Here is a 27,726-nt window from a genome sequence, read left to right as displayed (position 1 = left end):
TCAGTCGAGCACTGAATTTCAAAAAGATTCAACCACAAAGACCAGGGAGGTTTTCCAATGCTTCGCAAAGGCCGGTTATTGGTAGATGGGTAAAAAAAAGCAGACATTGAATATCCCTTAGAGCATGGTATTAATTATACTTTGGATGGTGTATCAATACACCCAGTCACTACAAAGATACAGGCGTCCTTCCTAACTCAGTTGCTGGAGGACGGAAACCGCTCAGGGATTTCACCATGAGGCCAATGGTGACTTTAAAAAAAACAGTTAGAGTTTAATGGCTGTGACAGGGGAATGGAACAACAACATTGCAGTTACTCCACAATACTAAGCTAATCGACAGAGTAAAAAGGATGCCTGTACAAAATACAAATAATCCAAAACATGCATCCCGTTTTACAACAAGGCACTAAATTAATACTGCAAAAAATGTGGCAAAGCAATTTACTTTTTGTCTTGAATGCAAATCCAATCCAACACATTACGGAGTACTGTGCATCATGTTTTGGGAATGCTTGTAAATAGTTACGGACAACAACAAAAAAAAAGTGGTCAACAGAGATGTCCTGTTCTTTCAACCAATCGATTGGTCAAAATGTTTAAACTAATTTTTCCATATACAGTGCCTTCAGAAAGTATTCAGACCCCTTGCCTTTTCCACATTTTGCTACGTTACAGCATTATTCTAAAATTGATTAAATAAACAAAAATCCTCAGCAATCTACACACAATAGCCCATAATGACAAAGTGAAAACAGGCTTTTAGAATTTTTTGCCAATTAAAAATGAAAAACTGAAATACCTTATTTACATATGCATTCAGAGTCTTTGCTCGAAAATGAGGTCAGGTGCATCCAGTTTCCATTGATCATCCTTGAGATGTTTCTACAACTTGATTGGTGTCCAACTGTGGTAAATTCAATTGATTGGACACAATTTGGAAAGGCACACACCTGTCTAAAAAAAAGGTCCCACAATTGACAGTGCATGTCAAAACAAAAACCAAGCAATAAGGTCGAAGGAATAGCCTGTAGAGCACCGAGACAGGATTGTGTCGAGGCACAGATCTGGGGAATGGTACCAAAACATTTCTGCTGCATTGAAGGTCCCCAAGAACACAGTGGCCTGAATGCCAATCGTCACATCTGAAGGAAACCTGGCAAAATAACCAACTAAAATAGCCCCCAGCGTAAAGTCTAAGTGTTGTGTGTGTGTGCGTGTGTGTGAGTGAGTCTAAAGTTCCTTCAGGCAGAGCAGCACTTTCCTAATCTAATAATGCTGGGACTATTGGCAGTTGAAAGGACTGAAGAGGAAAGAGTCCAGAGAGAAAGGCCTGATGGCAGGGAAAAATGGAGGGGGCTAAGGGGGAGAGGGACAAGGGGACAAGACGAAAGGGGGAGGGAGAGGGACAAGACGAAAGGGGGAGGGAGAGGGACAAGACGAAAGGGGGAGGGAGAGGGACAAGGACAAGGGGACAAGACGAAAGGGGGAGTGAGAGGGACAAGGGGAGGGAGAGGTCCAAGGGGGGTAGGCCAAGGAGAGGGCCAAGAGGGAGGGAGAGGGCCAATGGGGGGTAGGGACAAAGGGAGGGAGAGGGACAAGGGAGGGAAACCAGTGGGTCCATCTCCTCTGTATCATGTTTCTTGTAGGATGACTGTCTGTATTTCAATGTCTTTGATGAAGTTCAGGTTCCTGCTCTTTAGGCCAAAGGCAGACGACCTCAGACCTTGGATATTCCAGGATGAGATAGTGAAGGCTTTGTGTTCCATAAAATGTCCAATGTTGTTGGTCGTGTGTTTGGTCGTGTGGCTGAGAATCTGGCTTGGGCTAGTGTAAGAGTGGGGGTTTGGCCAGTTTGCATGCTCATGGCCTGTGCATATGTGTGTGACTTCCATGATGAGGCCCTCTTGTGAGGGTGTGTGCATGGGGTGGGCAGGAGGGCCATAGATCTGATCTGAGGGGGCCTAAATGGAATGTGGGCATGGTTGACTTGGGGGGAGGTTATGTGGTCGATGTAGGCCCTCTTAGCGTGGGTCCTCTATGCATAGGTCCGGAGGGGGCACTGCTGCCTTGTATAGGTAGACCTGGTCATAAAGGCTGTTCAAGTCCAGAGTGGAGTGGTGGGCCAGGTAAACATTTGGTTTTGAGGCACAGTCACGGGAAATACTTGAGTTTAACAGCTGTATGGTAGCAGGATATTTCTGGTAGCAGGGTGGATATAAGCATATTCCATAAGGAGCTTAATTTTGTGCCTTATCATTCTTTTCATACACAGGACATTGTATTTTAATTACCTCTGAACAGCGGGAGGCAGCTTCTAAGGCTTCTCCATTTGGTTGGAGTAGACTGTGCGACTCTAGCCCAACAATGGAAAGGGCTTTGAGACCTCTCACGTCAGTGCTAATTGAAGTTGTATCAAGCTTGGCAGCCTTAATTTAGCATTCAGTCCTTATAAAGTAAAGTATTTATTTTTCTTCCTGGCTTTTGGAAATAAAATATAGCTTTAGACTAAACATTACTAACTCAGGTCCAGGTTGGATGGTGTTCAGGTTTCTGTTGTTTTCCAGAGCATTTGCTGTATAGTTTTGGAATAATAATATTTGGTAGTTGTAAACCTTTCAGGTGATTCCGTAATTCTGTCCAAAATCAGGTTGTAGGTTTTGATTTGGTGTGAAGGTTGTTTTGTACAGACGCTACATAATGTATTTTGTATCTGTGATGAAAGAAGACATCTTATTCACCTGAGGCAGGATATGGTTTGGTGATTAGTGAAGAGGATGTTATGTCAAGCAGCACTGAAGAACAAACAGAGTAGAGACATTGGCTATGACGACGCAGGCACTGACCCATTCCTCCCTCCCCCCTCTCCTTTCTCTCAGGTCCGTTTAAGGACTGCTACCAGGTGCGCCAGGCGGGCCACAGCACCAGTGGGATGTACCTGCTGAAGGCAGAGAGTAATGAACAGCTGATCCAGGCCTGGTGTGAACACAGCTTAGACAATGGAGGCTGGACCGTGTTACAGAGAAGGAAGGATGGATCGGTCAACTTCTTCAGGAATTGGGAGAACTACAAGGTGGTGTAGCGCAGACGATCACACACTGACACACACCGAGAGAACAAAAGTATCTGCATCCATCGGTCTATTGTTAACCACTGAGCCATTGGAGCTAACCCATGGCCTGTAAAGTCCAGCCCTCTCCCTCAAACCTCCAATCAGCTGTGACCCCAGCAGGGACAGGGAGTGGCTGATGTAAGAAGCTCCACGTCCCCCTAATCTCCCCTCCTTTGTTACATAACCAACACCATTCCGCCAACACACTCTGGGCTGCTAACACACTCCATCACTCTGGAGAAAGCCCTGGCCCTGCCAATGTGTGCGTCTGTGTGTGTGGTATCTGTGCAGCCCCCATAGTCTTTCTCCCCTGCCACAGCCAGTTAATTCACCTTGACTGGGAAAGCAGAGGCAGAACTTTGACACATTATCGTCTCCAACTGAGATTCAACATGTTCCATTGATTCTGAAGGTTTGGCTTCCTTTAACATGATGTGGCGAGAAATCACATTAGTGGAGTCTACCGACTGACTAACCATTTTTGTCCTCTGAGCGTGACTGTATCTACTGTCTGCAGATAGAGGTGTGGTTCCTTCTGCTCCTGACTAGAAAAACTGCTGCCGTTTAGGCTAGTTGGTGGATGACCGGAACATTCTAAATGCTTTAGGTGTGAAACTACACAACCACCACACAACTCACAAACCTTTAACCATTTACTAGAAACCCTTGGAACCTGGAAAGCAAATATAATATAACCTGCTGTGTCTCTCCCCCTACAGAAAGGCTTTGGGAACATAGATGGTGAATACTGGCTGGGTCTGGAGAACATCTTTAACCTGGCAAAGCAGGGGGACTACAGGCTGCTGGTAGAGCTGGAGGACTGGGTGGGGAAGAAGGTGTATGCTGAGTACAGCAGCTTCCGCCTGGAGCCTGAGAGTGAGGGCTACCGCCTGAGACTGGGCACCTACCAGGGAAACGCTGGAGACTCCCTCAGCAGCCACAATGGGAAAATGTTCACCACGCTGGACAGGGACAAGGATGTTTTCTCAGGTAAAACAGGGGAAAAACAGTGTACGCTAGAATACAAGTACAATACTGTACTAGTACACCAACACACTGCTATGCTACAGTTTCCCAAGCACACTGTTGCTCAAGCTTCTCTGTACTGTGGTCCATCTCTGTAACATCTCTGCTCAAGTGACAACTACCACTAGAATATTCTGTACCACTAAGCCTTTCTCTCCTCCTCTCCCATTGCTAGGTAACTGTGCCCACTTCCATAAGGGAGGTTGGTGGTACAACGCCTGTGGTCAGACCAACCTGAATGGAGTGTGGTACAGCGGAGGGGTTTACCGCAGTAAGTTCCAGGATGGAATCTTCTGGGCTGAGTACGGAGGAGGATCGTACTCCCTCAAATCTGTCCGTATAATGATACGACCTATCGACTGAGCCTGGAACAGTCTCCACCCCACTATCTATGCCATGACCTTTGACCCATCCTAATCCCAACCCTCCCACCCTGTGACGTCTCAACTTCTCCACCAAGCTACCCATCATCACATTATTTTCCTTCCATACATTTTTAAGCGGAGCAGAGAAGCTGTTTAACTGTCGAGACCCAAATCAAACTGCTTCATGGAAACCCTGGTTCTTCTTCAGCCTCTCTGAAGGGAAGATGACAGTGTTCTGCTATTGTTTCAGCTGTGCTTCTATGGAGTCCTCTCCTAGCATGGCCAGACAGCCATATGATAGTGCTGTGAAAGACAGCAGTGGACAGACAAAGTATGAACTCTAACACAGAGCTAGCTGCCACAGCCTTCTACAACAGTCACTATGTTATACTCTGTATGGTCCTCCACAATGTCAAACTTCAATACGCTATGAAGGTGGTTACATTAGGAATTTCAGATGCTTATTTCACACATGTTGACTGGAAAATAAATGGTTAATTTTGCCTTTTTATTTTGCTCATCTCTAGCTGGGTCTGTTGCTAGTGAATGCCTTTCTTCACAGCGTACTAAAGATTTAATAAGTTCCTTATGATGTCATCAGTTAAAAACGTTCCACAGTCAGGGTTGAGAGGCATGCCCGCCCCCCCCCCAGGCTGACAAGACTTGGTACAGTCTTCATGTACATTTAACTCTCACCCCCTCTCTCTCTTGCTTTGTTTGGGCTTGTTGTTTCAGGGTTCCCACAGAGAGGAAACGGATTGTAACAATGTGCTTTGTGATGTGAGAACAGCCCAGCTCGCTTTGGTATGTAAATATATTTGGTTTTATTTGCGAGAGTTAATTTAAGACGTATGATTCTGCTGAAGCCAAATGTTTCCTCCATGGTCTCTCCCTTCTGTTATTTATCAACGTATTTATAATGAGTATAGTCAGTCACGCCCTGCTCAAGTTAACCCTGGTATGGCCTTTCTGTTTATTCCAGTAAAAAATAATAATAATAATAATAATAATAATAATAATAATAATTTCAAAAAAATAAAAAAAATAAAAAAATCAGCACAGACAAACGTCAAGTTGACGGAGGTAAATACCTGCCATGCTCTGCCATCACTTTCCATGTAGTTAAATACTAAATAAAACGGTTTCTAAATACCCTCTGTCCTCACCACGCCTCACCTGGTCCGTCTCTCCTTCAACCACGCCATGGCAAACAGACAATAACATCCAGGACATTGAGTGAACATGGTGTACAGTCAGTTAAACTAGTAAGTCTGCTCGGTCACAGCTGGCATTTACATTATACGTTTGATTACAGCGCTGTATGAATGAGCTGTAAGGAACAGAGAAGTAGTAAAAATGGAGGATGGGTCTTCTATGGAGGAGTTCATAATGAAAGAATGCAGCCGTGGAGAGTAGAGGAGGTGAAGTGAGGGGGAGAGAGAAGGAGGACAGGAACACTTTTCTAAAGACAAGGAGAGGAGGAACAATGAGAAACACATTTCTGTAGTTCTACATCTGCATTGCTTGCTGTTTGGGTTTTTTGGATGGGTCTCTGTATAGCACTCTGACATCTGCTGATGTAAAAAAGGGCTTTAAGTACATTTGATTGATTGTAGTTCAGAGAGCGAGCAAAAGAGAGCTGGTAGTCTGGGTTACAAAGATGTAAAAATGGAGGGAGAGAAAGAAAATAGGGAAAGATGATACTGAGGTAGAGGGGAAACGAAAGATTAACAGAGATCAGCATAGCGAGGGCATGAACATAGCGGCTAGATGGAAGACAAAAAGGACAAGGACACAGAAGAGAAAGGGGGGGTGAAAAAAGACAGGAGGAAGGAGGGGGACATTCATTCCATGTAAAATACTTGATTTCCAGTTTTACAAAGACATGCAGTTGAAGTCGTAAGTTTACATACACACAGGTTGGAGTCATTAAAACTTGTTTTTCAACAACTCCACAACTTTCTTGTTAACAAACTAGTTTTGTTTGGCAAGTCGGTTAGAACATCTACTTTTTGTTTACAGACAGATTGTTTACAGAGATTATTTCACTTATAATTCACTGTATCACAATTCAAATGGGTCAGCCATTTGCATACACTAAATTAACTGTGCCTTTAAACAGCCTGGAAAATTCCAGAAAATTATGCCATGGCTTTAGAAGCATCTGATAGGCAAATTGACATCATTTGAGTCAATTGGAGGTGTACCTGTGGATGTATTTCAAGGCCTACCTTCAAACTCAGTGCCTCTTTGCTTGACATCAAGGGAAAATCAAGAGATATCAGCCAAGACTTCAGAAAATAAATTGTAGACCACCACAAGTTTGGTTCATCCTTGGGAGTAGTTTATAAAAACTCCTGAAGATACCACATTAATCTGTACAAACAATAGTACGCAAGGACAAACACCATGGGACAAAGCAGCCGTCATACCGCTCAGGAAGGAGACGCGTTCTGTCTCCTAGAGATGAACGTACTTCGGTGTGAAAAGTACAAATCAATCCCAGAACAGCAGCAAAGGACCTTCTGAAGATGCTGGAGGAAAGAGGTACAAATTTTTTTTTTAAATTGACTGGAGGGGTTTTGTAAGGTACAGCAGCTACCTCAAATGAGAACAACCTCTTGTTAACAGAGCAAGCTTGTTTGCCTGTTTGTACTATAATTATTACACATCTCTGATTTGCACACAATCAGATGAACAAACCTCTACTTTACTTGCCTGTTTATGAGACAATCACAGGTGGACAAAGAGCTCTCATAGGATCAGGGTTCCACTGAAGAACACAGAAACGGAACACGCACACAAACACACTTTTCACTAATCTGTCTTTTGACCATTCAGATCAGCTCTGAAAAAGAGCTGATCGGTAAAAAAAAAATTAAGTGGGGAAAAATATCAAAATTGTGCTGCCTATGTGAACGCAGCCTATGAAAACAATCAGAGGGAAGTCAATCAATCACTGCACACACACACACACACTTTAGGATATGGCTGCTTCTATGCCAGCACTGTGCCTCCCTCGCTCTCTCATCCTCTCCCTCAGTTTCTTTCTCTAACGACGTGGTAGAATTGTAGCAGTAGAGAATGACCGAGTATTAATGCGTTTCAGATATGCTGTACAACATACACAGCATCATTTTCCCCCCAGTCTGCCAGAGTAGCTCAGCCTAGCACCCTACACAACTTTCACACAAAACCTAAAACATTGATCTGTACTCTGAAACACATGTGCCTGTGCACACACACTGTTTTAGCTCTCTGTATTATTACTTTCCTCACTTCTCTTCTATAAAGCCTCTGACAGGGATGCTGGCCAGGCTATAAAGAGAAACGTAATGCCATGTGCTCAGAAATGACACCAGCATGACTGGATCTCTCTCCACACACACACAGTGTGAAGATGCATGCAAATATATAATGCTGTGAAACAGCATGCACCAATCTGACTTCTTGTCTTTACAGAGCTGAGAAACCCCTAACACCTGTGTGTGTGTGTGTGTGTGTGTGTGTGTGTGAGAGAGAGAGATTCCTGCCTTTCACATTCATCCTGTATGAATCACAACAGGAACCAAAAACATGAGTGAAGTCTGGTTTTAGCTTTAATAAAACAGGAAACCTTCAATCTAGCCCTCAAAGAACACAGGTAGAAAAAACAGGCCTACAATAAAATCCAGGAAAACAACCACACAGACAGAGACCGTGTGAGAGAAGGGCCGAGAGAGAGAGAGAGAGCGAGAAAGATTGATGGTGCTCTAGTTCATAGGGGATTCCTGGGGTTTGTTAGTGTTCAGACAGTCTGTGCTGCCAGCTCCCAGAGAGGAAAGGATGGAGCAGAGGAAACATAAAAAGGATGGAGCAGAGGAAACAAACAAAAAGGATGGAGCAGAGGAAACAAACAAAAAGGATGGAGCAGAGGAAACAAACAAAAAGGATGGAGCAGAGGAAACAAACAAAAAGGATGGAGCAGAGGAAACAAACAAAAAGGATGGAGCAGAGGAAACAAACAAAAAGGATGGAGCAGAGGAAACAAACAAAAAGGATGGAGCAGAGGAAACAAACAAAAAGGATGGAGCAGAGGAAACAAACAAAAAGGATGGAGCAGAGGAAACATAAACAAAAAGGATGGAGCAGAGGAAACAAACAAAAAGGATGGAGCAGAGGAAACAAACAAAAAGGATGGAGCAGAGGAAACAAACAAAAAGGATGGAGCAGAGGAAACAAACAAAAAGGATGGAGCAGAGGAAACATAAACAAAAAGGATGGAGCAGAGGAAACAAACAAAAAGGATGGAGCAGAGGAAACATAAACAAAAAGGATGGAGCAGAGGAAACAAACAAAAAGGATGGAGCAGAGGAAACATAAACAAAAAGGATGGAGCAGAGGAAATAAACACAAAAAGGATGGAGCAGAGGAAATAAACATAAAAAGGATGGAGCAGAGGAAACACACATAAAAAGGATGGAGCAGAGGAAACATAAACAAAAAGGATGGAGCAGAGGAAACAAACAAAAAGGATGGAGCAGAGGAAACATAAACAAAAAGGATGGAGCAGAGGAAATAAACATAAAAAGGATGGAGCAGAGAAAATAAACATAAAAGGGATGGAGCAGAGGAAATAAACAAAAGGGATGGAGCAGAGGAAATAAACAAAAAGGATGGAGCAGAGGAAATAAACAAAAGGGATGGAGCAGAGGAAATAAACAAAAGGGATGGAGCAGAGGAAATAAACAAAATGGATGGAGCAGAGGAAACAAACAAAAAGGATGGAGCAGAGGAAACATAAACAAAAAGGATGGAGCAGAGGAAATAAACACAAAAAGGATGGAGCAGAGGAAATAAACATAAAAAGGATGGAGCAGAGGAAACACACATAAAAAGGATGGAGCAGAGGAAACATAAACAAAAAGGATGGAGCAGAGGAAACAAACAAAAAGGATGGAGCAGAGGAAACATAAACAAAAAGGATGGAGCAGAGGAAACAAACAAAAAGGATGGAGCAGAGGAAACATAAACAAAAAGGATGGAGCAGAGGAAATAAACACAAAAAGGATGGAGCAGAGGAAATAAACATAAAAAGGATGGAGCAGAGGAAACACACATAAAAAGGATGGAGCAGAGGAAACATAAACAAAAAGGATGGAGCAGAGGAAACAAACAAAAAGGATGGAGCAGAGGAAACATAAACAAAAAGGATGGAGCAGAGGAAATAAACATAAAAAGGATGGAGCAGAGAAAATAAACATAAAAGGGATGGAGCAGAGGAAATAAACAAAAGGGATGGAGCAGAGGAAATAAACAAAAAGGATGGAGCAGAGGAAATAAACAAAAGGGATGGAGCAGAGGAAATAAACAAAAGGGATGGAGCAGAGGAAATAAACAAAATGGATGGAGCAGAGGAAACAAACAAAAAGGATGGAGCAGAGGAAACATAAACAAAAAGGATGGAGCAGAGGAAATAAACACAAAAAGGATGGAGCAGAGGAAATAAACATAAAAAGGATGGAGCAGAGGAAATAAACATAAAAAGGATGGAGCAGAGGAAACAAACAAAAAGGATGGAGCAGAGAAAACAAACAAAAGGGATGGAGCAGAGGAAATAAACAAAATGGATGGAGCAGAGGAAACAAACAAAAAGGATGGAGCAGAGGAAACAAACAAAAAGGATGGAGCAGAGGAAATAAACACAAAAAGGATGGAGCAGAGGAAATAAACATAAAAAGGATGGAGCAGAGGAAATAAACATAAAAAGGATGGAGCAGAGGAAACAAACAAAAAGGATGGAGCAGAGAAAACAAACAAAAAGGATGGAGCAGAGGAAACACACATAAAAAGGATGGAGCAGAGGAAACACACATAAAAAGGATGGAGCAGAGGAAACATAAACAAAAAGGATGGAGCAGAGGAAACAAACAAAAAGGATGGAGCAGAGGAAACAAACAAAAAGGATGGAGCAGAGGAAATAAACATAAAAAGGATGGAGCAGAGAAAATAAACATAAAAGGGATGGAGCAGAGGAAATAAACAAAAGGGATGGAGCAGAGGAAATAAACAAAAAGGATGGAGCAGAGGAAACATAAAAAGGATGGAGCAGAGGAAACATAAAAAGGATGGAGCAGAGGAAACAAACAAAATGGATGGAGCAGAGGAAACATAAACAAAAAGGATGGAGCAGAGGAAACAAACAAAAAGGATGGAGCAGAGGAAACAAACAAAAAGGATGGAGCAGAGGAAACAAACAAAAAGGATGGAGCAGAGGAAATAAACAAAAAGGATGGAGCAGAGGAAATAAACAAAAAGGATGGAGCAGAGAAAATAAACATAAAAGGGATGGAGCAGAGGAAATAAACAAAAGGGATGGAGCAGAGGAAATAAACAAAAAGGATGGAGCAGAGGAAATAAACATAAAAAGGATGGAGCAGAGGAAATAAACAAAAAGGATGGAGCAGAGAAAATAAACATAAAAGGGATGGAGCAGAGGAAATAAACATAAAAAGGATGGAGCAGAGAAAATAAACATAAAAAGGATGGAGCAGAGGAAATAAACATAAAAAGGATGGAGCAGAGGAAATAAACAAAAAGGATGGAGCAGAAAAAATAAACATAAAAAGGATGGAGCAGAGGAAATAAACAAAAAGGATGGAGCAGAGGAAATAAACATAAAAGGGATGGAGCAGAGGAAATAAACAAAAAGGATGGAGCAGAGGAAACAAACAAAAAGGATGGAGCAGAGGAAATAAACATAAAAAGGATGGAGCAGAGGAAATAAACAAAAAGGATGGTGCAGAGGAAATAAACAAAAAGGATGGAGCAGAGGAAATACACATAAAAAGGATGGAGCAGAGGAAATAAACAAAAAGGATGGAGCAGAGGAAATAAACAAAAAGGATGGAGCAGAGGAAATAAACATAAAAAGGATGGAGCAGAGGAAATAAACATAAAAAGGATGGAGCAGAGGAAATAAACATAAAAAGGATGGAGCAGAGGAAATAAACAAAAAGGATGGAGCAGAGGAAATAAACAAAAAGGATGGAGCAGAGGAAATAAACATAAAAAGGATGGAGCAGAGGAAATAAACATAAAAAGGATGGAGCAGAGGAAATAAACATAAAAAGGATGGAGCAGAGGAAATAAACATAAAAAGGATGGAGCAGAGGAAATAAACATAAAAAGGATGGAGCAGAAAAAATAAACATAAAAAGGATGGAGCAGAGGAAATAAACATAAAAAGGATGGAGCAGAGGAAATAAACATAAAAAGGATGGAGCAGAGGAAATAAACATAAAAAGGATGGAGCAGAGGAAATAAACAAAAAGGATGGAGCAGAGGAAATAAACATAAAAAGGATGGAGCAGAGGAAATACAAACATAAAGGGTAGAGTGACAAATGGGAAAGAGGTATACTGTAAATTGTGATGACTTTTACCAGTGGGTGCAGCTTATTGTGGTTATCAGTGATTGCTGGGGACATAATATGGGGGACTCGTGAAAACGTCACTTTAAAATAGGAAGTGTGTGTGTGTGTCTTACCCAGGTACGGTATACAGGAGTTCATGCTCTGGCTGCGTATGTAGTCTCGGAGACGTTTGTAGTTGTCTTCTTTGGCCATGAGATACTCCAACCGCTCAAACGTTGTTTTGTCCTTCCGACTCAACAACTAGAGAGACAGAGAAATATGTTTGAGTTGAGTTATTGTAAACATACTAGGGCCGTGACAACACCAGTATCGCAATATTTTTACCATGGCAAACCACGAAGCAGACCTAACTTTATGGTTCTTTAAAATATTATGTGCTATAGATTGAACAATAAATTGATGCGACTCTGGATAACAACAATGATGTTAACTTCCAACATTAGGGCTGTTTTCCTATAGAAGTTAAATTAGCTTTGGGTTTTGTTACTTTGCCATGATACTAGCGAGTGTCTACAAGTTCAATCATAATGAAATCAATTTCATGTTCAATCAATTGAGTTATATTTTGCAACATGACTACTGTCTAATTTTTGCCTCAATGTGTTTCATGAGGGACAACATGAACACAATAACATGCACAATCTGATTTAGTGCATTATTATCGGGTAAGCACGATAAGCCGCCTCAATAGCATATTTGCAGTCATAGGTGGTAATACCGCTCTTGGAGCTGATTTGTCATCAGTATTGTGGAATAACTCCAATGTTAAGGTAAGATTTGAATGGCAAAAGCTGATTCGAGAGCAGCACTGCTTTTCTTTCGCACTTGGCAAACTTTCTCTCTACGTGCTTGTTTGGATAACACTTACAAACATGGCTGGTAAATAACGATGCATCTGGTATGATCATCGTAATGCTTAAGTCACATTGCAACAGTTGTCATAACAGCTCAGCAGGATCTCAGGAGACGTCGTGATAACACTACTGACGATATCCACAGGAGCTCTGGGTGAGGGATAAGTTCTGCTCTGGCCACGGCCTAAAGTTATCCACAGTGTGTTTGAGAGAGTGTGTGTGTGTTGACTAGGAGCAGGTGTGCCGGTCTCTCTGGCCAGGCAGGTCTAGTGGTCCAGAGGATTTTCTGGCTGTCTGCTGTGTGTACTGCTGACTACTGGGGTTTATATCACATTTCCACCATGACATCACCGCATCAGTATGTCATTATGTCAGCTCTAATCTCCAAGGCTCTGTCCGTCTGAGGATGGATCAGAATCAGACCGCTCCCTCTTGCAAATTTCTCTGATCTGAGCTTTCTGCACAGATGCTGCCAATACACAAGACCATTACATATTCCAGCAATGTATTGACAGTGTAATAACTGGTGAAATAGAGAAGGACCATTTACATATGCGACTGCCCTTCACACCGTCAACACATCTCAGTTGGTTGTAGAGAGCTGTTAGAGATCATTGTTTTGAGCTGCACAGTAACTCACCGCCCATGTCTTGGAGAGTCTATAGATGGGAGCGCTTTGTAGGCCTGACACCACAGCCATCACTGCATGCAGGTTGTTTATGTCACACAGTTTCTGTTGGGAACAGAACACGGATGAATACACACACTTTCACATTACAATATATTTATTGTCCACTCGTGAATATGAATCAAGAATCTGTGGTTCTTCCTTCACAAAGTACTACTGTAGAGCATAAGCAGTAGAGTACAGTGTGTGTACCTTGGCAGTTCTGATGTAGAGACTGAGTACCTCAGCTCTGATCTTCAGGGTCTGAGCATGCAGGATCTCCCTCACCACCCAGAAAGTCGTCTGGAGACACAAAACAATCAACCAACGGCAATAAATGCATAGCACAAAGTGCTGAACAAAAAGCAGACCGATGGTTAAGGAGCACTTCCCAACAAAGACAAACACACACTCAAATGTGATAGCTGGCTGAGATCTAACATCAGGTACCGTACAATGTTCCTGCCTTGGTTCCTGACATGTTGTGAGTGAATGAGGTCTGTCTGTGTGTGTTAACCCCCAGACAGAACAAAGTGATCGGACCAAGTCATCAATGGCCATTGGCCAAGAGCTCTCTCTCACACATGCACAGATCTCCTCTCATAGCAAAGCAAATAAGGTCAATAAATCAGTCCGCATCTGGTCCACCAGCCCTCATGAGAGAGGAAAGAAAGATGAGAAGTAATGGGGAAAGAATAAGCTGATATCAGGCCTCCTGAGTCTTTAAGAGTCTACAGCTGTCTGTACACTGTTCGAGAGAGAGATCAGGGCAGATCCAAGATGAGATCTAGAGTGCTGATGTCACCTAACCACAGGACAAAGGAAATAGGTCCAGCCTGTCTGTGTAATAGACAAAGACATCAATGTCATCAACTATACACAATACCAATGGTCCCTGAAGTCTTCACCTCTGCAACCATAGCTCCCCTTATCTAACTCTCCGTCACTCGCTTACACTGCCTACTCTCCCACTCACTGGCTTTATCTCCATCTCTCCAGGAGTCACACTCTTCCTCCCACTCACTTTCTCTCTTCCCATCTCCAAACCTTTAGAGAGGTTGTGTGTGAGACTATGATTCTACTGTACGGTGCAGGGTTGTGCTGAAGATGGGAAGGGGGAGAGGGGGGTTGCTCTGGTTAACAAAACCAGACACACCGGGGACAGTGTGAGATATTAGCTAACTGCAGGTGGCTCTGTATAGAAACCCACTGTGGGTCACAGTCACGTAAGATATTAGCGTGGTTGAAGTGTTGCAGGGTAGGAAAATCACTTTTCTCTAACAGCCTAGACTCTAAATCCTAGCATGCTATGAACTACACCAAAAGGGTCCTACAATTGGTGCGACAGTCACACCACGACACTACCCTCAGGCTCAGGAGATGTCCAAACACCTTGACTCAAAATGTCAAGTTATTCACTGGCCTGCATCTGGTTTGAGTGCCTCTTCAGAAAAGTCAGTGTTTTTGCTCCATGGAAGTCAAGACGAAGGGAATAGTAAACAGGAGGCACAGGCTAGAATCTAAAACACTGCAGTAAATAACAGAAAGAGAGAGAAAATAAAGACCAGCAGACAGAGAGAGACAGAGGAGAGAATGGAGATCCACTAATAAAACTAATCCCATAATACAGTGAGGCAGTACTGTTCACCTGAACAATCTCTTCCCTCTAGCACGGACACACCTGTCCTCAGCCACAGGTGCAGTGCAGACACAGCGGTCGGTGATGATATTATAAGCCACTAAAGTCTCATATAATATCCAACTAAAGCTGCAGCAGCCTTGTAATACTACTCCCAGCAGAGAAGGTTTATAGGCATGTCCAATAGGGCCACTACACTATCCTCATGTCACTGTAAATCACCCCGTTGCTTCTGGCAGCTGTTACAACACAGGTGCACTGTCTCTCTGCGTGTGTCGTCTGTCTCTCTGTGTGTGCACTCTACAGCCCAGAGGAAAAAGCAGAGGCTCTTAGTTGTCTTTCCTGTAGTGTTTATGGTCTTATAAAGCTCTGCTGTTTCATCATAAATAGTATGGAACAGAGACACCAGCTGATAGCTGTGGATTAGCTCTGTAATATGGCTGAGTCCCTCAAAAGCAGTTTACGATAGCTCCCTCTCTCACTGCCTGGGTAAGGAGTGCTGAAGAGGCTACAGCTGGGCCTGGCTCGGGTTAGGTTAGTGGCTGATGCCTTCAACGTTTGTATAGGTCTAGACTAGATACCTAAACATCACTAGCTCAACCTTGTCTGGTGAGTGTTTGTTAGAGATGACACTAATTCTAAACGTCCTGGTAGGCTACATGAGAGAACATTCCCGAAACTCACACTTTTTTCCCCCTTTTTTCAAATGCAATGTTAATATAAGACAAATGTCACCTTAAATAACATTCACAGCGATATAATAAAATAAAAACATCTATTGAACAGAAACTACTTCTAGTGACTCACTAAACAAACTGAAGTGTAATTCAAACCATGACCCGGTCTAAAGTAGCCACCCGGTAGTACTGGCTGTGACCAACCTAAAGAGTCTGATCCTACATTATGGGAAACTGGACTAGGTTTAGGAAACAGCCTCCTCTCAGGCACCATCCACCCACAACTTTCTCTACCCCTCTTCAACCTTCGTTAGCTCTAACCCTAACACCCCCCCTTCCCCTTTTCACCCCTCTCCATCCCTGTACCCAACTCCCCACTACATCCCTCTCAACAGCTCCCCCTCTCCATCCCTGTACCCAACTCCCCACTACATCCCACTCAACAGCTACCCCTCTCCAGTCATACCAACCTATACACTCAATCCAAAACCTTTATCAGAGTGCAAGGTTGAACAATTACCTTACTGCTTCCATTAATCCAGTGTTTTCAGATAAACATGAAGTCATACCTAAGCAGTATGGAGCTAGCTAAGGGTTGATTTAGACTTGAGCAGTATTAGACTGAAAGAACACAGACTTCCCCTTGTTGTCCAAAGACTGCTACCAATAACAGAGTTAAAGGAAGAGTACAAAGACTGGAGCATCTCTGGGACTGCCTCTTCTCCCTGTCCAAGCCCCATTATTCACAAGGCTCACTTTCCTTCGCTGATGTCCGTCTGCCTGCTGCTTGTCGGCCAGCCCTGTGGTGTACAGTGAACTAACATCTGTAACGGCTGTTTGGGCTAGCCTAGAAATGGGGAAGTTTACACAGAAACACATTCCTCTAACATCTCATACGAAGACCACAAGGTCTTAAAGACACTTAAATGGGCAGGGAGAGACTGGGGAGGTTGGAGACAGGGAAGGGGCAGAAAGAGCAGGATGAAAGGTGAAGGCCGCCTATGGGTCATGAGGGCTTCCTGTGGATGACTTCACAGGGCACTGAGAGTGCGGGACACACACACAAAAAAACCATGCACAAACACATTCTCAGATCACAAAGAAATGTGTCCAAACAGTTGAACACCAGAGAGAGTGAGGGAAGGAGTCTAAGGTCTCTTCTGAGCCTTCATTAGCCATATCAGTCTGATGAGGCTAAACAATGAGACAGACGGGGTTTGAGTGTGTGTTCCCTATAGGAGATGAGTCAACAAGTCAGCAGGAGGTATGTTTTGTTACCATGACATCCTCCAAAACAAAGGATTAGGGAAGAGGGGATGATTTGGGATGTGGTGAAGAGAGGATGTAATCGCTCCATTACCTGCTAGCCAAGACTGAAGGTTCATTACTCAGCTCTAGGGGTACATTACGCCCCCTGTCCACCCCCCGCTTTTCTGCCTGCCTGTGTGTGTGTGTGTGTGTGTGTGTGTGTGTGTGTTACCTGGTTGAATCTGCGGGTGAAGGCCACAGCATTGGGAGCAGAGCTGTGCTTCTCCTTCTTGTTCCAGCCACAACTCGACAGCTCCTAAACACACAAACACCCAGTTAAGTGATAGTGTGTCAGATTGACATGACACACCCAAAACACACAACAGATCCTAAAGCAGTCACACACACACAGATTTAAACAACTTTCACAGTTGGTCTTGAACGTAGTAAAGAGTTAATGTTTTCCACAAAAGACAAACCCAGGTTGTTCTTAACAGTTCAGAGAGAGGCGTACAGGGCATATAGAAACACCAACGTTCCCTCCAGCTGAACAGCATACTACTTTTAACTACCGAATAAATTCAAATCAAATCTATCAAACTCTGCACCACCTTGTGCTTCCTCAGAGCAGAGGGTGAACAATCATCCCAGTAATCAGATACTAGTGCCCTTGGACAGACCCTGTACCAGCACTAAGAGGCGAGACCACACACACAGACAGCAGGGGAAGAGAGACTTCTCTGGGCACAGCAAACTGGATCAGGGGCCAGGGATATTATTAGGGAAAAATTGATTGAAGGGTAGGAAAATGTGGTGTAATCTCTACTAATCAGCTGAACTACTCTCCAGATGACCTCCTCTAACACTGGCTGTCTGGAGGCAACCTCCTCCACCACCCCTCACCAGGCCAGTGAGCCGTCACAAAGAAACATACGCAATGTCCCTGTGTGTTTGAAGGGGAACAAGTAGAAGTTGGCAGGTCGGAGTGGAGAGAGAGAGCGAGGTGGTGAGGAGTCCAGAGCCTCCTGACAGCAGCTTTCAGCAGGCCTCAGTAAACTGTTACACTGCTGCCCTGACAGACTCCACACCACTAAGAGAGAACCAAATGCGTGTGTGTGTGTGTGTGTGTTAGCCCAGTAGCTCATTCACTTACGACTCATTCATTTAACCTACACTCCTCTTTAAACATGCGCTCACCTCTACCTGTCTCTCAACCCCTCTATCCTGCTCTTGTTATTCACACCTCCAGTGTTCTCCTTCCCCATCTCCTAATAAAGGCTCCCACATTGGGATATGCCATTGGGAGACTGACTAAAGGCGTCTGCATGCCTCCCAGCCGAAAGAGTTCGGATGAGTTTGTGCATATATGATGACATTGTGATGTTTTTTTATTAGTTTTGGACTTCGTTTAGGGTTTTTTCGGTTGTTCGGGCAGACAACCTTTTTGGCTGCCCGAACAAGTCTACGCCCTTTTGTCTGTGATTGTTCAACAGCAGGGATTCTTCAGTAATGACGAGATTACTCGTTTTAATGCAATTTCTTTAATTGAGAAATACTGCACCAAATATAGTTAGACGTAAAATTGTGCGACTAAGATCTACTCTGTAAAAACCTTCTTAGATGGGTGTCGCTAGCTTCCACATCGTCAAGGCCTAGAGATCAAGTACCAGAATCAATCAGTCAGAATCAATCAATGATATTAACCTACCACATAGCTGTTGCGTTACTTACAATTGTCACGTGGTCATGTCTGTGCCATAATTGTTGAATTGGTGCCAATGACTGAGAGTAAAGCAGAAAAATAGCTTTTTACAACAAATTCTGGATCATTACTTGAAAGGCACTGGTCGCCTTGGCAGTTGGTTGGTCCCAGCCCTACCCTCACCTCAAAGCTTTCCATCGCTACATCAGACACACAGTAAAGTACACAGCTCTGGCTAACACACGGATGAGTCCACAGCATGCATTTTCAAGTACACACACACACACACACACAGCGAAATCAACTCTTGCCAAACCACTAACAGAGCTGAGCTCGGAGATACCACCGCCACTTCTCTGCTCTGGGCCTTGTTTCAGTCAACACAGTAAAAACCTGAGGCGCCACACACCCTGTGGACCTAAAGAGCATCAGCTACAGCTGAGAAGAGTGGGATGAGGGAGAGGGGGTTAAAAGAGAGTGAGGGGGGGCATTAGCTACAGCTGAGAAGAGTGGGATGAAAAAGAGAGGTGGTTAGAGAGAGTGAGGGGGGGGCATTGGCTATAGCTGAGAAGAGTGGGATGAGGGGGATAGAGAGAGTGAGGGGGGGCATTAGCTACAGCTGAGAAGCCCTACATTCCAGCCCCCTATTGGCTAGTCTTATGGTGGTTAGCTCATATCCTGCGAATATGTATGCATCCCTACATGCCTAGTTTTATGTGATGTGTAGGAGATGATTTTCCCAGAGACACTGCGTCTATAATGCCTATAGTGCATGTTTTACTACTGTCCTGGGCCGGTTTCCCAAAAGTTCATCGCTATATCCTTCGTAGGAGCATTGTTACATCGCCAAGCCGTTTCCCCAAAACCATCGCTAATGGTGCACTTGAAAACGCTCGTAATGTAACGGCTGCTTCACACCACTCGCAGAACATTAAGGGTGTCGTTAGATGCTTTTTTACTGATAGCCAGGGACACGCCAACACTCAGACAATTTACAAACAAAGTATTTATGTTTAGTGAGTCCACCGCATCAGATGACCACAGATGCTCTCTTGAGAAGTGAGTAAATTAGACAATTTTCCTGTCCTTCTAAGCATTCAAGGGACAATGGATGGTGTAAAAAGTATATTTATTTTGGAAAGTACTGGAGTAAAAGTTGTTAAAAATATAAATAGTAATTTAAAGTACAGATACCCCAAAAACGACTTAAGTAGTACTTTCAAGTATTTTTACTGAAGTACTTTACACCACAGCTTACAACTGTACCCCATTCAAAGGCACTTGAATATTTTGTTTTGCCCATTCACCCTCTGAATGGCATACATACACAATAAGTCTCAATCCTTCTTTAACCGGTCTACTCCCCTTCATCTACACTGATTAAGTGGATTTAACAAGTGTTACCAGTAAGGGATCATAGCTTTCATCTGGTCAGCCTACGTCATGGAAAGAATGTTCCTGCGCCGACAGATGGCCGCCTCGCTTCGCGTTCCTAGGAAACTATGCAGTATTTCGTTTTTTTACGTGTTAATTCTTACATTGGTACCCCAGGTAATCTTAGGTTTCATTACATACAGTCGGGAGGAACTACTGAATATAAGAGCAACGTCAACTCACCATCATTACAACCAGGAATATGACTTTCCCGAAGCGGATCCTGTGTTTTGCCATCCACCCAGGACAATGGATCGGATCCCAGCCGGTGAACCTAAACAACGTCGGCGTAAAAGGGACAAACGAAGCGGTCTTCTGGTCAGGCTCCAGAGACGGGCACATTGCGCACCACTCCCTACCATACTACTCGCCAATGTCCAGTCTCTTGACAACAAGGTTGATGAAATCCAAGCAAGGGTTGCCTTCCAGAGAGACATCGGAGATTGACGTTCTTTGCTTCACGGAAACATGGCTCACTGGAGAGACGCTATTGGAGTCGGTGCAGCAAGCTGGTATCTTCACACATCGCACCAACAGAAACAAGCATATTTCTGGTAAGAAGAGGGGCAGGGGGGTATGCCTTATGATTAACGAGACGTGATCATAACAACATATAGGAATTCTAGTCCTTCTGTTCACCCGACTTAGAATTCCTCACAATCAAATGTCGACCGTATTATCTACCAAGGTAATTCTCTTCGACTATAATCACAGCCGTATATATTCCCCCCCAAGCAGACACATCGATGGCCCTGGACAAACTATTTGACCTGTTGTAAACTGGAAACCACTGTCATGACGTTGGCCTGGGGGATAGGTTTATGACCGTCATAAATACCTCTTCACCCCCCTTTTTCCTCTCCACCCTACTGATATTACATTTGCAAAACCCTTGGTTAACATAGAGATTCTGGGAACATCAGAATGTGGGGGGGAATGAATTATATTCTGGTAATCCGAACAATTGAACATATGCGGTGGTACTTACGGAATACGATGTCAGTTCAATTGTCATCTGAGACATTCTAATCAATGATAAGATGACAAACTCTACAGTGGAAAGTCTACACATCCAAGTTATCGGATTCACATGGATTTGTTGTTCAATTTAAATGTTTGAATATGAAATAATTTGATGGGACGCCCACGTGAAGAGACAGTTTACAACTTCTGTCACACACCCCTTTTCTCCCTTCCTATATAAAGCCTTGACGACAACATAACTTCCTGTTCCGAGGACGACGGTCCTGTGTCAGAATGGTTCAGATAATAACTACAGAACGAAGCCAACATCAGCATGAGCTTTGGTTGCGAATGGTATGAATTTTGAACTCTTATTCACGACAGAAGTGATACCTCCTAGACGTTGAGTTAGCGTCCGCAGCTGCAAACGCAGGTAAGGAAGGAACAGAGAGTATTCCATCTACCACACAACGACGTTACTACAACTTATCCAAGTGACCACCAGAGATTCTTCAAAGGACAGAGGACTCGGTTTGGCAACACAGTCTATCTACCACCAACATACTGAAGCGCAGCTCAGAGTAAATATTTATTGCATTTTCCTTTTCCAAATGGGCGGTAATTTAGAATGCATAAGATACTGTATTTACGATAGCACAGCTTCTTCCCTTTGTTCCTCAGTCTTCCCGCTCTTTCACTCAAACCCAGCCCCTTTTCTTTTATGTAACAAGCTGTCATATCTGTTTCGCCACTAGGGACGTGTTCCTTTAATGATTAATTGTGTGTACGTGAATTCTGTGTGATTAATTATTTATTTAATAAATACCTAACTAAACACAATTTTGCATTGCTGATTCAAATTTGTTAGCCAGGGTTCTTGCAGATAACCAAGAATTTACAACTTTCAGATTATGAGTCTGAAGTAAAATATTACTAGGTCTTTAAGAGTTTATTCGGAAGATAACAGCTCTATAAATATTATTTTGTGGTGCCCGACTCTTTGGTTAATTACATTTACATTAGCTCAATCAGGTGTTATTAATTACGGAGAAATGATTTTATAGAATAGCATGTCATATCACTTAATCCGGCATAGCCAAAGACACAACACCACATATCCTGAGGCTGCATTCATTGTAGCTGGGGATTTTAACAAGGCTAATCTGAAAACAAGACTCCCTAAATTTTATCAGCATATCGATTGCGAAACCAGGGCTGGTAAAACCCTGGATCATTATTATTTTAACTTCCGCAACGCATACAAGGCCCTCCCCCGCCCTCCTTTCAGAAAAGCTGACACTGACTCCATTTTGTTGCTTCCAGCCTACAGACAGAAACTAAAATAAGAAGCTCTCGCGCTCGGGTATGTTCAACGCTGGTCCGACCAATCTAATTCCACACTTCATGACTACTTCGATCACGTGGATTGGGTTATGTTCCGCATTGCGACAAACAACATTGACGAATACGCTGATTCAGTGAGAGAGTTCAATAGAAAGTGCATCGGCGATGTCGTACCCACAGCAACTATTAAAACATTCCCAAACCAGAAACTGTGGATTGATGGCAGCATTCGCGCGATACTGAAAGCGCAAACCACTGCTTTTAACCAGGGCAAAGTGACCGGAAACATGACCAAATCAAAACAGTGTAGCTATTCCCTCCGCAAGGCAATCAAACAAGCTAAGCGTCAGTATAGAGACAAAGTAGAGTTGCAATTCAACGGCTTAGACACAAGAGGAATGTGGCAGGGTCTACAGTCAATCACGGAATACAAAAAGAAAACCAGCCCCGTCGCAGACCAGGAAGTCTTGCTCCCAGACAGACTAAATAACTTCTTTGCACGCTCTGAGGACAACACAGTGCGCCACTCACACGGCCCGCTACCAAAACCTGCGGACTCTCCTTCAATGCAGCCGACGTGAGTAAAACATTTAAACGTGTTAACCCTCGCAAGGCTGCAGACCCAGACGGTATCCCCAGCCGCGTTCTCAGAGCATGCGCAAACCAGCTGGCTGGTGTGTTTACGGACATATTCAATTAATCCCAAGAAAGCTAAGTAACGGAGCTAAACGACTACCGCCCCGTAGCACTCACTTCCGTCATCATGAAGTGCTGAGAGAGAGACTACTCTCCCCTACCTGACACCCTAGACCCACTCCAATTTTCTTACCGCCCCAATAGGTCCACAGTCGACGCAATCGCAACCACACTGCCCTAACCCATCTGGACAAGAGGAATACCTATGTGAGAATGCTGTTCATCGACTACAGCTCAGCATTTAACACCATAGTACCCTCCAAACTCGTCATCAAGCTCGAGACCCTGGGTCTCGACCCCACCCTGTGCAACTGGGTACTGGACTTCCTGACGGGCCGCCCCCGGGTGGTGAGAGTAGGTAACAACATCACCACCCCGCTGATCCTCAACACTGGGGCCCCACAGGGGTGCGTTCTGAGCCCTCTCCTGTACTCCCTGTTCACCCACGACTGAGTGGCAATGCACGCCTCCAACTCAATCATCAAGTTTGCGGACAACACTACAGTGGTAGGCTTGATTACCAACAACAACGAGACAGCCTACATGGAGGAGGTGAGGGCCCTCAGAGTGTGGACTTCAGGAAAGTAACCTCACACTCAACGTCAACAAAAAAGGAGATGATTGTGGACTTCAGGAAACAGCAGAGGGAGAGTAGTGGAGAGGACAAACTGAATTGGTCCACCCACACAGACAGCGTTGTGAAGAAGGCGCAGCAGCGCCTCTTCAACCTCAGGAGGCTGAAGAAATTCAGCTCGTCACCAAAAGCACTCAAAACTTCTACAGATGCACAATCAAGAGCATCCTGTCGGGCTGTATCACCGCCTGGTATGGCAACTGCTGCGCCCACAACCGTAAGGCTCTCCAGAGGGTAGTGAGGTCTGCACAACGAATCACCGGGGGCAAACTACCTGCCCTCCAGGACACCTACACCACCCGATGTCACAGGAAGGCCATAAAGATCATCAAGGACAACAACCCCCTGAGCCACTGCCTGTTCACCCCGCTATCATCCTGAAGGCGAGGTCAGTACAGGTGCATCAAAGCAGGGACCGAGAGACTGAAAAACTGCTTCTATCTCAAGGCCATCAGACTGTTAAACAGCCACCACTAACATTGAGTGGCTGCTGCCAACATATTAACTCAACTCCAGCTCACTTTAATAATGGAAATTGATGTAAAAAATGTATCACTAGCCACTTTAAACAATGCCACTTATGAGTAATGTAGGGTATGTCAACATTATATTCTCATATGTATATACTGTACTCGATACCATCTACTGCATCTTGCCTATGCCGTTCTGTACCATCACTCATTTATATATCTTTATGTAAATATTCTTTATCCCATTACACTTCTGTGTATAAGGTAGTAGTTGTGGAATTGTTAGTTAGATTACTTGTTGGTTATTACTGCATTGTCGGAACTAGAAGCACAAGCATTTCGCTACACTCGTATTAACATCTGCTAACCATGTGTATGTGACAAATCAAATTTGATTTTAATGTTTTGTACACTCAGTTTATAAACAATAGGCTATAGGCCTATTTCAATCATATTGAGGAAAAGTTCCATCGCTAGAGGGAAACCAGGCCCTGTTCACTTTTCCACACAGGTAATGTCATGGCTCATAAAATGGTAGGAGAGGAACAACATGAGTGGACACAAATAAACACACAGTAAGCTGAAATGCTCTACTCAAATAAACTCTGTTTTTAAAAGCAACACACTGCCTGTGTGTGTGCCATGTTTAAACTAGAAGTTGAGTGTGTATTCTATTTCCAGTGAGTGTCTGTGTGTGGTGGCATACATCTCAGTGGTACGTATTAAAATGTCAGTGATGCCGCTTCCTTACAAGCCAAAACAATCTCTTCCTGACAAAACATAATTTACTTCTAATGCTGTTTATGTAACCACAGGGTAAAAAACATTACTATTTTCCTCTCATGTTCTGTTCATGTTTCAGCCCCAGAACAGACAGCCATCACTGAGCATATGGAGCGAGACGGAGCTACAGAGAGATGGAGGGTGGGGGGGAGAGAGAGAGAGGACAGAGATACAAGAGGATGAGGTGATATCTGCAGGTGACAGAAGAATATACATAACTGACTTATGATTTATATTATCTTGTTTGATATTGTAAATTTAATTGTCTAGTGGGGCATCGCCCATCTCCTGAGCCAGGGGGTCTGTCTGCAGCCTCTACCGGAGTATCCTCTCCCCTCTGTACCATTGCCCATTCTCCAGCCAGGATCCAGTCAGACCCATGTCACACTCCTCTAAGCAAAACAAAAAACACGGGCCTCTGCTAGAACTAACTTTGAATTTAACAACACTTGTAAACTAGACTAGACATTGCTTCAGTTACATGTTTCAGCAGCTCAACAACTTTTCTTTCCCTCTTCTCTCCATCCCTCTCCCCTTTCCTCCCTCTCTATGAACCAGTCTTTATTTTTGTAACATTTTTCCATTTCCCAGAAAGCAGCTCCAGCAGCTGTTGAGGGAGACAGACCTGGATGTCGCTGTCATTTTCTTCTTCTTCCTCCTATAGCCTACCAGCTACCACTGATACCGGGGAGAACACCGTGAGATGAATCATTCAGAGCAGGACACATGATGAATAGATGGAGGATGATTCCCTGTTCTACTGGACAGGTAGACATGGCCATCTAAGAGAAGACACAGTACTACAGATAAAACAGTCCATCATTACATTATTCTCTATGTGGCTTGGTTGTGAGTAGCACCATCTAGCTCCACATCTCCTGCTGCCTCTAGGGAGAAGCCTTCATTCCAGGCTCACCTCCATCCACCTGTTCCATGTCAGTTCATGCATATTGCATCACAACCATAATAGTCATGTCTGCTGTAATCCCACAAAGGCAGACACAGCAATAACGGCTAGATAGCTCTGCTGCCTGCTTTCCCAATAAGGGTCATAGCATTCATAAACACTGCTATAAAAGCATCATTACAGCGTAACCAATGACCAGGACAGCTTAAAATATTGGTAGGAAAAAGTTACTTATTTGTTCATTACTAATTATAAACTCAGCAAAAAATGAAAACGTCCCTTTCTCTGGGCCCGGTCTTTCAAAGATAATTCGTAAAAATCCAAATAACCTCACAAAGCTTCATTGTAAAGGGTTTAAACACTGTTTCCCATGCTTGTTCAATGAACCATAAACAATTAATGGATATGCACCAGTGGAACAGTCGTTAAGACACTAACAGCTTACAGATGATAGGAAATTAAGATCACAGTTATGAAAACTTAGGACACTAGAGGCCTTTCTACGGACTCTGAAAAACACCAAAATAAAGATGCCCAGGGTCCCTGCTCATCTGCGTGAACATGCCTTAGGCATGCTGCAAGGAGGCATGAGGACTGCAGATGTGGCCAGGGCAATAAATGGCAATGTCCGTACTGTGAGAAGCCTAAGACAGCGCTAAAGGGAGACAGGACGGACAGCTGATCGTCCTCGCAGTGGCAGACCAGATGTAACAACACCTGCACAGGATCGGTACATACAAACATCACACCTGCATGACAGGTACAGGATGGCAACAACAACTGCCTGAGTTACACCAGGAACGCACAATCCCTCCATCAGTGCTCAGACTGTCAGCAATAGGCTGAGAGAGGCTGGACTGAGGGCTTGTAGGCCAGTTGTAAGGCAGGTCCTCACCAGACGTCACAGGCAACAACGTCGCCTATGGGCACACACCCACCGTCGCTGGACCAGACAGGACTGGCAAAAAGTGCTCTTAACTACGAGTCGTGGTTTTGTCTCACCAGGGGTGATGGTCGGATTTGCGTTTATCGTCAAAGGAATGAGCGTTACACCGAGGCCTGTACTCTGGAGCGGCATCGATTTGGAGGTGGAGGGTCCGTCATGGTCTGGGGTGGTGTGTCACAGCATCTTCGGACTGAGCTTGTTGTCATTGCAGGTAATCTCAACGCTGTGCGTTACAGGGAAGACATCCTCCTCCCTCATGTGGTACCCTTCCTGCAGCCTCATCCTGACACGACCCTCCAGCATGACAATGCAATCAGCCGTACTGCTCGTTCTGTGGGAGATTATCTGCAAGACAGGAATGTCAGTGTTCTGCCATGGCCAGCAAAAAACCCAGATCTCAATACCATTGAGCACGTCTGGGACCTGTTGGATCGGAGGGTGAGGGCTAGGGCCATTCCCTCTCAGAAATGTCTGGGAACTTGTAGGTGCCTTGGTGGAAGAGTGGGGTAACATCTCACAGCAAGAACTGGCAAATCTGGTGCCGTCCATGAGGAGATGCACTGCAGTACTTAATGCAGCTGGTGGCCACACCAGATACTGACTGTTACTTTTGATTTTGACCCCCCATTTTTTCAGTTACACATTATTCAATTTATGTTAGTCACATGTCTGTGGAACTTGTTCAGTTTATGTCTCAGTTGTTGAATCTTATGTTCATACAAATACTTACACATGTTAAGTTTGCTGAAAATAAACAGTTGACAATGAGAGGACGTTACTTTATTTGCTGAGTTCATGCAAGACGTCAACATTAATGTCTTAGAGGGTCTGGTGTTGTGAGAAAA

General features: G+C 43.9%; 2 protein-coding genes across 9 annotated transcripts in view; one reads left to right on the top strand and one right to left on the bottom strand.

Moving 5' to 3' along the window:
- Positions 1–5,012, top strand: part of LOC110524495 (angiopoietin-related protein 1) — a 44,284-nt gene extending 39,272 nt beyond the window's left edge. For both annotated transcript variants that reach the window (XM_021604206.3, XM_021604207.3), the window contains exons 5-7: positions 2,880–3,073; positions 3,832–4,102; positions 4,314–5,012. In XM_021604206.3, coding sequence (XP_021459881.3) covers positions 2,880–3,073; positions 3,832–4,102; positions 4,314–4,501 — 653 coding nt within the window. In that variant the 3' untranslated portion in view covers positions 4,502–5,012. The remainder of the gene's footprint in view (positions 1–2,879; positions 3,074–3,831; positions 4,103–4,313) is intronic.
- ralgps2 (Ral GEF with PH domain and SH3 binding motif 2) overlaps positions 1–27,726 on the bottom strand; it is a 138,044-nt gene that overhangs the window by 63,143 nt on the left and 47,175 nt on the right. For all 7 annotated transcript variants that reach the window (XR_016496285.1, XR_016496287.1, XR_016496286.1 and 4 more), the window contains exons 5-8: positions 17,235–17,318; positions 13,652–13,741; positions 13,412–13,504; positions 12,031–12,157 (exon numbers count right to left, since the gene is read on the bottom strand). Coding sequence is in view for 4 of the 7 variants with exons in the window: in XM_021604204.3 (XP_021459879.1) it covers positions 12,031–12,157; positions 13,412–13,504; positions 13,652–13,741; positions 17,235–17,318 (394 nt within the window). In the remaining 3 variants the exon portion in view is untranslated. The remainder of the gene's footprint in view (positions 1–12,030; positions 12,158–13,411; positions 13,505–13,651; positions 13,742–17,234; positions 17,319–27,726) is intronic.

Source organism: Oncorhynchus mykiss, chromosome 5 (genome assembly GCF_057628025.1).
Source record: "Oncorhynchus mykiss isolate SJ-2025 chromosome 5, ASM5762802v1, whole genome shotgun sequence".
Classification (NCBI taxonomy): domain Eukaryota; kingdom Metazoa; phylum Chordata; class Actinopteri; order Salmoniformes; family Salmonidae; genus Oncorhynchus; species Oncorhynchus mykiss.
Note: the sequence above shows the minus strand (reverse complement) of the source record. Positions and strands in the feature narration are given on the sequence as shown.